The following is a 12040-nucleotide window of genomic DNA, read 5'->3' as shown; positions in this document are numbered from 1 at the left end:
TAACTGTATGCCCTACTCTAGTAAAATAAAAAGGAAGAATCTCAGTTGCGTTTCTTGGTTGATCTTGCAAGATCATCCAAAGGCTTGCTAGCCGTTATTATCTTTTTTTTTTTTTTTGCTTTTAGGGCCACACCCAGCAATGCACAGGGGTTACTCCTGGCTCACACACTCGGGAATTACTCCTGGTGGTGCTCAGGGAACCATATGGGATGCTGGGAATCGAACTTGGGTCGGCCGCGTGCAAGGCAAACGCCCTACCTGCTGTGCTATCACTCCAGCCCCTAGCTGTTATTATCTTGATATTGTGGTCATTGAACCAGTTCAAATTACACAATTTGTGGCATCAGTTTTATTAGTGCATAATAAAATATGTTTTACTGACTTCTTTCTTAAGTCTCCAGAATTTAACATTCAATAACAGTTTAAATGTATTTTGCAGTACTTTTGTAACAAGTTTATTTCTTCACTGTTTTTCCTTTTCTCAGCATTCTGAAATAAAGGAAAAAGAAATAGGAATGAAGAAGCATGAAGAAAGTGAAGCTAAACTTACCATGCAGATTACAGCTTTAAATGAAAATTTAGGCACTGTAAAGAAAGAGTGGCAGGCTAGTCAGCGCCGGGTTAGTGAGCTCGAGAAACAGACGGATGACTTGCGGGGTGAAATTGCGGTACTAGAAGCAACGGTTCAGAATAATCAAGATGAAAGGAGAGCACTATTAGAAAGGTGACTGTCTACTCAAATTAGTTTACTGCCCTCCTAAGTGATGAAATGATTGCAATATTCCTCTGTGTGTGTCTCTGTGTGTGTGTAGGGGGAGGGGGGTGTTTCATCAGAGATCAAAAATTGGGCTTCATGTAGGGCAAGGCATGTGCTCTAAGCCAGATCCCTTTTCTCCATCTAGATTTTTTAAAGTAAAGTGTATATCTCTTTGTTATTTAAATAACCATTTAAAAACTAACACAGGTAATTTAAATTAATATTTTATACTTAATTTTTTTTAAGTCTCTATGTTTGAAGTGGCTTTAATTATCTTCTAAAAATTATTCCAACCTATTCTAGATGTATTAAAGGAGAAGGGGAAATAGAAAAGCTTCAAACGAAAGTGCTGGAACTGCAGAGGAAGCTGGATAATACAACTGCAGCCGTGCAGGAGCTGGGCAGAGAAAATCAGTCACTTCAGGTGAGTCACCTCGTGATGAGAGCCAGCTTTTTAGGGCAGAATTTAGTGTAGAATTTATCTCATTGAAAAGCAACATTCAGTCTTTCAAATTTTTTTATACATTTAATAAATATATTTGAATATTTAACCTGCATTCTCCACAGCAGTATTGTGTGTGTAAAGGATAGTTAAATATAAAATACAAAGGCCATGGAGGTACCTCAGGTCTTAGAGAGCCACTGTCATTCATGTCAGTACTGGGAAAGAACTACAAAAATTTAAGAGCATTAGGGCATAAGTAATCATTTTGTATTAACAGAAGTAATCTGAGTATAAACTCAGAGTTCAAATATTGATCAAAGGAATGAATGAGAAATACCAATTAAGGGTTGGAAATTACCAATACCCTTGAGGAATACAATTTGATTTGTGTCATCATTTTCATTATTATTGTTGCTATTTTATTATTTGTCATTCAGACTTATGAATATAATAATATTTGACAAGGGAAGTTGATCAATGTATTCTGATTTTTAAAAATTTTATTCCATGGTGCAAATAATTAAAATTGTATGAAAACATGAATTCCCATCAGAAATCATTCTTCATTATTTAAGTATCTCAGTGTATTGAAATTTTCCTTTTTTTTTTCCAAATAGATCAAATATACACAAGCATTGAATAGAAAGTGGGCTGAAGACAATGAAGTACAAAACTGTATGTCCTGTGGGAAAGGCTTTTCAGTGACAGTGAGACGGGTAAATGGTTTTGTTTATATTTCCCTGCTGCTTCTGGATTTACAGCTCAGTAACAGTGTTTTCTCTGTCAAAATTTCCCTACATTTGACAGACTTTAAACGTTCTTGCATTTATTGATTAAATTGCAACACCAGGGGCGGCCAGAGAAATAGAAAAGCAGGTAAGGCGCTTGCCTTGCATGCGGCCAACTTGGGTCTGATTCCTGGCACCCCATATGGGTGCTTACCGCCTGGAGTAAGGCCTGATCACTGCTGGGTATGGCCCCCAAACCAAAATAAATAATTAAATAAAATTGCAATGTCATAGAATACACTTCGTGCAGTCTTGTTTCGAGTTAGCACATGTGTTTGAATTTTAGTTTTAAATTTAGGCATTACCTTTCTACTGACTAGCATCCACTTTCTAAAGAAGTGCGTGAATATTAAATGCATATGTTTCAGTCTATTAAATGAAGTAAAACAGATAAAAGTGTATGAGATAGTATTGTCATATGATATTTCAAGTTTATATTGAAATCGTGCTTGAAGCATTTGGCAAATAATCATTTTCAACTGATACAAGTGCTTTAGTAACACTATAAATGCCTCCTAGGATTCTTCTGAGATATACAAGATGTTTTGGATAATATCATAGATAAGAAACATTCAGTTTTAAGAGCTTAATATTAAAATACTACTTTATTAGATTCTAATCATGTGAACATTAATATGCTTTTATGCTGTAGTGCAATGCTTGTAATTTCATAATATTTGGTATAATTTTTATGTTTGAAACTGTTTGAATTTTTTTCATTGCAGCATCACTGCAGACAGTGTGGGAATATCTTCTGTGCTGAATGTTCAGCTAAAAATGCCTTAACTCCTTCTTCCAAGAAGCCTGTTCGTGTCTGTGATACATGTTTCAATGATTTGCAAGGGTAATGAGTTATCACAATTTCAAAGTAATATTATATAAATAATAGATTTTTAATAAAAACCCTTAGTAGTGGTCTTGGACTAATCTTTGATTTGGACAGTGGTTACAATACTATACCAAATTAGAATTAATATATTTTGGAATGTTATATCAGGTAAAACTCTTCTATTTTTGTGAGACTTGGGCTTATCTTTCATTACTTTTCCCCATTTAACCTCTGGAACAGTTTTCACACCAAGTTTAGAATTAGCCAATGAATTGTAAATAAACTTTGGACAAAAAATAGCAATGTATTTTTTTAAATATAATTTCATTGTTCACAAATAACATAAATACATTTCTATAGCTTCTTTCTCCCAAATTTAATGTACAAAAATGCATATGGTTGATGTTATCACGTAATATATGTTGCACAATAATACATTAATTATATTAAATATTCTCTTTGTGAAGTCATGCACAGAACCATGAAACATTTTCTCTTAACTATAGCTCAGTTATATTGTTATGTTACAAATTTACATATGCTGGGTGTTCTAAACACATTTTATAGAGGATTATGTATTAACCATGACTTGAACATGGTTATCTTTTTAATAGTACTCATCAAATTCTCTTGAGAGATTTCATGAAAACCTCTGAAAAACTAGTTTCCTTACATTATGGCTATCCTGGGCTTATATTTTTAAAGGTTTGTGTTCAGCTTTTCTTTTTCTCATTCTATCTAATTTTAAATACATATTTTTTTATTAAGAATCCCATAAAACTTCACCCATCTCTCCAGTTGGGGGATGAGTAACAGAAACTGTGTAATGATCGTATTTTCAGTTTCTTGTAAGTGGGATATCTCCTGGTATTAGCTTTAATATTATTCCTTTATTTTGTTTCTTCAGCATCTTTAGGCATCTGAATTTTTTAAAAATCAATTTGCACTTTTATTTGATTTAGGCTTCTCAAGCATAGTTCAGCTTCTCAGTAATTTCTTTGTTTGCATCCTAAAGAGAGTAACTAATAGTACTATAGTCTTACCTGTGAGAACAAGTAAAAAATGATGACGAGACATTAAGTATTATACTTTATATTTCAGTCTTGATCTACAAGGGAAGAATTTAAGTTATGGATTTGAAATTTAAATGTTTCTAAATTTGGGGTTACATATCTTTTACTTGCAAACATAAGCTTTGAAATTACTTACAAACAATAGCTGGAGAATAGAGTATCACCAAAAACAAATGTATTTAGAAATCCTAAAGTTAAATTAGAAGTGAAACAGAATAGCTAATTAAAGATTATTTTAAATGATCTCATTTGCATGCTAAGCAGTAAAATTGAACTTTTTCAATTTTATTTGGAAAATAATCATCTGAACAGATTAAATCAATATTGTCTCTTTCTGGAGAAGAAATGTGTAGTTGGTATATTTCTGTTAGCACGGTCATTTGGTAATATTAGCAGGGAAGGATGGAAGTTAATATTTCATTTATAGTAGACTTTATTTAAAACATTGCTGAAATGAAGTCATTTTTATGCTCTAAATATATATATATATAAAGTATAAGATTGCCACATTCATTTATCATGAAAAAATACTAAGTAAAATTTGTTGTCAGTAGCTATTGAAGACACTGATTAAGACCCTGAATTTGAATAATAAACATATATTCTTGAGCATATGTTATTGAGAAAACATAATAGCTCTTAATTTAAAATGATAGTTGGGTACTATAAATTAAGCTACTGTTAGACATTTTCATATCTTTAAAGATTATTTCAATTAATCACCTCTATTTTTACATATAAGTAACTTAAGCACATAAGTTAGAAAAGTATATTTACAGCACTATAGCACTGTCCTCCCGTTGTTCATCGATTTGCTCAAGCGGGCACCAGTAACCTCTCACAACAAATTGTGAGACTTGTTGTTACTGTTTTTGGCATATCGAATACATCACGGGGAGCTTGCCAGGCTTTGCCGTGTGGGCAGGATACTCTCGGTAGCTTGCCGGGCTCTCCGAGAGGGGCAGACAAATCGAACCCGGGTGGACTGTGTGCAAGGCAAACGCCCTGTCCACTGTGCCATCACTCCAGCCCACACATTACTAACACAGTCACTTAATCTCCTGGTGGTGCTCAGTAGAACCTCGTGTGGTGCCAGGGATTGAACCTGGGTCGGCCATGTGCAAGGAGAGCGCCCTCCCTGCTGTATTATCTCTCTGGCCCACACACCCTTTGCGGCACCTCCCTGGCCCTTGGTATTTCCTGATGCTCCCAATCTGCCTGAGCTGGGATCTGTCTAGAAGAACTCTTTACATCCCTGAGACAGTTTCACGCCAACACTCTGCACCACATCACCTCCTCCAAGAAGTCCACCCTGACCAGACTATCTCACTGCTACCACTGCTGGCTGGCCCTCTCTCCTCAGGAGGGCACTCAAAGCCTGTGGGATGCAGCCTAGGCCCTGGGGCACATGCCTCACCCAGCGCTCCCTGTCAAGTGGAGACTGTACAGTAAGTGGAACCCAGCCCAACAGAATGAGGGCCAGGTTTCCTGTACCTGCAGAAAATTACTGTTTGGGATGTTTTGGTAGGAATGTTTGAAAAAAGTTTCCCGTAAGATTTAACAGTAATGCATACCATCCAAAAGGACAGAAAGAATAGTAGGGACTGCCTGCCACAGAGGCTGGGGGTGGGAGAGGGATACTGGGAACATTGGAGGTGGGGAATAGGCACTGGTGGAGGAGTGGGTACCTGAACATTGTTAGACTGAAACGCAATCATGAAAGTCTGTAAGTCTGTAAGTGTATCTCATGGTGATATTTACAGCATTTTTATTATTTTAAAATATAATGAAGCATCAGAATTTTTCTGGAAATGATTCTTCTCTTCATCTCCTAATTGGATGCACTAATGTCCTTTCTTTTGTTCTAATTCCCTGCCCACATACTCACCAAGAAAATTGTAAAACCACAGACAAATCATATGTGTTAGGGCGATTTTTTTCTAGTTTTTGTCTATCTCATTTTACAGCCCTCCCTCTATCTGCCTCTCCCACTCCTCTGTCCACCCCCCACCCCATTTACCATAGGTCATACTGATAATATTAGAAACCTCAGTTTTACTATTAACTCTCACTAATTTAAGATGTTTTGGAAACAAAAGTTAAAGGGTTTTCATATCTCTTAATTTTAAAAAAGTCATACTCTAAGCCCTTATTGGCGCTACATTTTAGATATCTGCTGGTTGTATTATTCCATCTGTGATTGGAATTGGCATACATAGAGAACCAGCTCTTGACTCCAATAATGCAAAGTGTATTGGCATCACATAGTAAATTCCAAGCCCCAGCAGGGTGAGTTTCATTCAGATCTTGCTGGGTCAGTGTGTAACTAAGTATACTTGCATAATTTTAAAAAAATAGAGTACAATGCTGCTGGTCTAAGAATTGTTCATTTGGAAAAATGAGGGGGGAAAAACACAAACACCTCAATGCAGTGTACAAATAACATTTTGTTCAACTACCTCTTAATGTGGAATTAGCTAGTTTAATAGTTTCCTCATGGTAATGTTAAATAGTAACTGCCAAATTTGCTAGTTTCCCATCTCTCTCTCTCTCTCTAAAAGGCTTTATGATATTATTTTGTAGTATCAAGAACCTTAAAGTCCCCTTTTATAAACTTGCATAAAATGTTTAGCTTTTAAGTGGAGATCAAATTATGATTTTATATTTTGGTATTCATCAAATATTTGACTATAGCTTTTTTTTAAAAAATGCACTTTGGCTTATAAAACCATGGATGATTTGATCCATATATTTAAATGTGCCATTGATCTATATTCCTAGACATGAGCTTGATGAATGATACTCTGTAATTATAATGTGCCACAGGTTATTGTGTCTTAATTGCCCTTTGCCTGAATTTTAATGATTGGTTTGTTATTGTTACAGATGTTAATATTGTGCATAAACTTACTAAATTTATGTAAAATTGTATAAAATAGAATTGGGTATAGTTAAGCTTTTTCTGTGTAGCAGTAATGATTGTAACATGATGCTGATATGTGTATGACATTCTCTCCTTCCATGAACTGGATCATATATATTCATAGTTTCCGTAGATACTTTTGCATGAATATTTTCTCAGTTTTTAGTTTCTTATTTGTATTGTGTTTACTACTTGTGATATGTAGTTGTGCCTTATTTTGTGAGAAAGGTTAGCTCAGTAAATACTGTAATTTCTAAATGCAGTAATTGAAGGTTTATTGATTATAATGTAACTGCTAAATTACACGACAGCATTTACATGTATAAAGAAAAATGGAAGGATCCTTATTAAATTGTTGCTTTTGTTTTTTAAAATATGTCAAAGATTAAAAACCCATTTCTTTCTAATAGATGTCTTCTGTGACAATTACTTTGTCTTTTTAAAAAGATGACAGACCAAGATATTAACCATTTTGTATTTATTTACAGACCATTGTAACTTTATACTTGGGTATTGACAGCACTGTAACACTGTCCTCCCATTGTTCATCGATTTGCTCGAGCGGGCCCAGTAACGTCTCCATTGGAGGCTTTGTTGTTACTGTGTTTGGCATATCGAATACGTCACAGGGAGCTTGCCAGGCTTTGCCGTGCAGGCGAGATATTCTCAGTAGCTTGCCAGATTCTCCGAGAGGGGCAATTATGCTTTAATGTCGTTTAAATTAGAATAAAAATTAAATTCATAATTTTTAGAGCCATCATTAATGAAGTTTTGCTTAAAACATTCCATTTTTGGTCAACATATTGTAATGGAAAATTAACAAGACTAAAAAAGGAAACAACATAAAAGTAATCTCTTACTGCATTATAGGTCTAATACCCAGGTGGTCATTTGTTTACTGAAAGTTTAATGCATGGCTTTCACCTTTTTTTCCCTCCTGTGAACCAACATCCTATAACTGTTTTTTTATTTCACTTTCAGTTTGCTTTTTTCTGAAGAGTGTAATGTACATTGAAAATCTCAATATGTTAAAGATTAGATATGTTCCTTTTTGAGCTTCCTAGAATTCCAGTTTATAATACATTTTTTAATGTATCGTATTGGTAATACCACTTACCATAATATCTCCTCCACATGTTTTTAAATGTACATACAGTAGCTCTCTAGAGTTTATTCATCTTGCATAACTGGAACTTTATGCCCTTTGGTTAATAACATCTTCCTTGCCTTCCTCTTTACACCTCATCCCAACCTCTAGCAGCCACTTCTACACTCTTTTGTTTTGTGAATTTTAATTCTTAGGTTCCTCATACAAGTTAAATCATACAGTATTCATCTTTCTTTGACTGGCTTTTCCCCTTTGCATAGTTTCCTCAAGGTTCATACATTGTAGAATTCCTTTTAAAAAATTAAAATTTTATTTATTTATATTTTATTGAATCACCATGAGATACAGTTACAAAGCTTTTGAGTTTCAGTCGTACAGTGATGGAACACCCACCCCACCACCAGTGTACACCTTCCACCACCAATGTCCCCAGTATCCTCCCCTCCACATTCCACCCCTCCCCCTGCCTCTCTGACAGACAGTTTCCCTCATAGCCTCTCTCTACCTTTGGGTATTATGGTTTGCAATACAGTTACTGAGAGGCCATCATGTTTGGTCCTTTATCTACATTCAGCACACATCTCCCATTCTAAATGATCTCTCCAACCATCATTGTCCTAGTGATCCTTCCAGCTACCTTCTGCCCCAGCTCATGAGGCAGGCTTCCAACCATGGAGCAGTCTTCCAGGCCCCCTCTTTTTAAAGCTGAATACTATTCCACTGTATGTCTACACCATGTGTGTGTGTGTGTTGCTGAGGAGGGAACCTGGCCTCACACATGTGAAATATGTGCTCTGCCATTGAGTCACATCTCCAACAGTGCTCAAGGGCTCAGAGGCACTCCATGTGATGGCTAACACACTGCTGGGTGGTTCAGTTCTAGGGCCCAGCAGTGTTGGGCCGACCAGAGGCCCCCTAGCAGTTCACAGAGGTCACCATGACCACTCCTAACAGTGCTGTGTGGTCTCCAGAACTACTCACAGGAGTACTCAGGGATGGGATGCCATGTGGTACTGAGGATCACAAATGAATCATTGTGTTCATTTTGATCCCTGAGCTAGCTCCCTGACCCTCTGCATTTTTTTCTGTTCTTCACTTAATGGAACATTAGAGTTTTTTCCATATCTCAGCTATTGTGAATAATGTTTCAGTGAACTTAAGAGTACTGAAATTATATATATATATATATATAATATATATCACATTCTTAAACTGTTTAGTATCCTTTCTTTATGTTAATTTATTTTAACTAGGGAAAAACTATTTCTTTACATAAAAATATGTATATAGTTACTGGACTCATAAGACTAAAGAAATCTTCATAGATCACCTAGTCCTAGTCTATTGTCTTTTTTCTAGCTCAGTTTATATTTAAATTATCTAAAATATCTAAATTATATCTATAGGAAAATTAATATTTTTCTAAAAAATTACCATAAATTTTTTTTTGTAAAAAAATTTTTTTAGCCAGAAATTTTTTTGCATATATGTATATTGACTTCTGGACTAAGTTGTTATCAATTTTATCCATGTTTTATTTCTAAGGAACTTGAAGTTATGCCTCTTTTTTGCCTTTCCCCACCTCATTTGTTACCAGACACTAACAATAGTTACTGCTTTCCATATTTGCCTTTGATTTTCTGATGTCTAATTATAAGGGGATTGTAACCCTGGGTTTGGATGGTCTGTGGTTTTTGCTTGGGAGCCTTTCTGATGCACTTGTCTGTACTGCCTGGTTTTCATGGTGAGATTTGCATATTCTATAAGAGCTAATTGTGCATATGACTTCCCCAAGCACCCTTGTCTTTATCCCATTTCAGTATCCCAGAGGTTAAGATACTATTTGTCATGCGGCTCAAGTTGATACATTTACTAATTCCATTGTGATAATCCTAACGAAAATTGCAATTTGTAGACTTCTGTCTGATGAAACCTGATTCCTTCAACGTTAACAGTATTATTTTATTATGATATAAAAATGTAAATGGTCTTTTTCAGTGTTTTAAGTTTTGAGGCCACACCTGGCTCAGTGCTTGGGAATTGCTCCTAGTAATGCTTTGGGCACCATAAGCATGAATATAAGGGTTAAAAATGTTTCTTCTGGATGCAAAGCATGCTCACCAATCAATTGAGCTTTTTCCCTGGGCTGCACATTGACTTTTTGGAGGGAAGATGCATACCCAGCAATGCTCTGGTGCTGTTCATGAGTCACTTGGTGGTGCTCAGGGAACTGTGCTGTGATGATATTCAAACATGTGTCTCCCACATGCAAAAACATGCGCTTAAGCCCACTGGGCCCTGGAAATGTGTTTGGTTGTTTTTTTTTTTTTGATAAAATTTCTAATGAAGTTTCAAGTCCTTTCAAATAAAATTTAGTGACGATTTTCCCCAAACACACCAGTTAGTATCCAGGAAGTAGTTTTATCCATCTTTCTTTAAAGATGATGTTAAAAGAAAGATCTTATGATTTCTCTGAAAATGTCATGTAAATATATAATTGATGAAGCTGGAACATTTTTGTTTTTTCTTTATAAAATTTATACCTTGGGATTTTCTACAGTAGAAAATTACAAAGCATGCTTGAGATAAACTAGTGAAGAATTTTTAAGTTGCTATTAAAATGTATGCCTTATTTATTGATTACTATATTAAAAGGGCAAACCAAGCTTTGTATTAAAAGAATATCACTGTGTGAGGTAGACTGCAAAGCTGTAAGTCTGGTTTATAAGCCATGTAGCAAAATTGATTTCATTAAAGAAATACACAAAGATGCTGGAACTCATATTGGACACAGCGGACTTTTCTTCTCCTCATGTTTTTTCAGATCAGTCATTCTTTATCAACCATAACAGTACCATGTGGTTCTTTCACATGTTGCAACCTGATTGGAACATTACGAGGCCATCTGGATATTAGTTTAGACTGTTGAAAAATTCTGTGGAGTTCAAATTTATTCCAGTCATTATTACTGTTTAGCTCAAAGTTTCAAATTCTGGAATTCTTTTTAATTGCATATTTCCCTGCATCTTAATCAAAAGATAAGTGTTACAAATGTTGGAATGAAAGAATATCTTAAATCCCTAATATCTAAAAGAGGATATACCATCTATTTCAGACTTCTAAATTTCAGAGGATTCTGCAGGCAATGTGAAGTAAGATATTTTCTTCATTTCCTTATTCTTGAAGAAGCGAGAGATTGCTTCTGTTATTTGTGTCATCCATATTTTCTGTTAAAATAGATATAGAGAAGAGAGGGAGAGTGGAGATTGTTAAGCTGGCAGTAGTACATATTTGGATGAATATTTTTTATTACTGACTTGCTCTTTAAAAGAAATCTAATTTGCATGTTTCCCATTTTTTTAAAATTTATTATATAATACATATAGCTAACCATATATGAGAACACAAATAGATTAAGTGAGTATAATATGCAAGCTGGATAAAGTCATGAGTGATTAAGGAAATGTAATAGTCAGTGATGACTAATTAGAAGAATGAGCACTGGAAATATAAATAGCTTGAAAGCTGAATTTCTATTTTGTGTGGAACTCTGAGTTCTTAACCAGTTGCATAATTTGGAAAACAGACTGAAGAAGATGACCCAGGAAATTGAGTCCATAAGAATAGCATATTACTACATTTATAGTCTGGCCACATTGGTGCTCTAAGAAAGTTTTAACAGAGAAAAGTAAAAAATGGAAACGTGAGAGAAGTCAGGGAGCCATACTTTAGCTTAACTCTACATTGCAGCAGCATATTTTCAAAGATGGAAAAGCAGAATTGGCATGGTTCAATACTGTAGGCACCCTACACTTAAGTCAGTAAGTACTCTGAAAATTGATTGAGGTATATTAAAGGTGATTCATGCAATCCGAAACAGTTTTCCCTATTTCCTGCAGGAACTGCAGCAACAGAGACAGTTCCTAACTGCTGCTGCTGCCGAAAAGGAAGGTTGTGAGGAAATTGCCAACTCAGGAGGTTTCTGCACATCCTGTGGAAACTTCTCCTGTTCCTTCTCTTTCCCTGATCCAGAGCAGGTGAGGGTGCTAAACAAAACTTCTCAGTCACCATCACTTGGCACACTAGGGTCAGATATCTTCCTTCTGTCATTTCTAAA

At 35.3% G+C, this 12040-nt stretch overlaps 2 protein-coding genes across 3 annotated transcripts in view; one reads left to right on the top strand and one right to left on the bottom strand.

The window, feature by feature from the left end:
- Positions 1–7226, top strand: part of EEA1 (early endosome antigen 1) — a 143128-nt gene extending 135902 nt beyond the window's left edge. For both annotated transcript variants that reach the window (XM_056115465.1, XM_056115456.1), the window contains 4 exons: positions 486–724; positions 1061–1181; positions 1820–1918; positions 2716–7226. In XM_056115465.1, the coding sequence (XP_055971440.1) occupies positions 486–724; positions 1061–1181; positions 1820–1918; positions 2716–2838 (582 nt within the window). In that variant the 3' untranslated portion in view covers positions 2839–7226. The remainder of the gene's footprint in view (positions 1–485; positions 725–1060; positions 1182–1819; positions 1919–2715) is intronic.
- Positions 7227–9490: 2264 nt separating this feature from the next.
- The window catches only part of PLEKHG7 (pleckstrin homology and RhoGEF domain containing G7), a 68260-nt gene continuing 65710 nt past the window's right edge, over positions 9491–12040 (bottom strand). Inside the window, exon 17 of the mRNA XM_056117531.1 lies at positions 9491–11150. Within this exon, the coding sequence (XP_055973506.1) occupies positions 11043–11150 (108 nt within the window). The 3' untranslated portion in view covers positions 9491–11042. The remainder of the gene's footprint in view (positions 11151–12040) is intronic.

This window comes from Sorex fumeus, unplaced genomic scaffold, assembly GCF_029834395.1.
Source record: "Sorex fumeus unplaced genomic scaffold, SorFum_2.1 ptg000003l, whole genome shotgun sequence".
Taxonomy (NCBI): domain Eukaryota; kingdom Metazoa; phylum Chordata; class Mammalia; order Eulipotyphla; family Soricidae; genus Sorex; species Sorex fumeus.
This window is presented reverse-complemented; position numbering and strand designations above follow the sequence as displayed.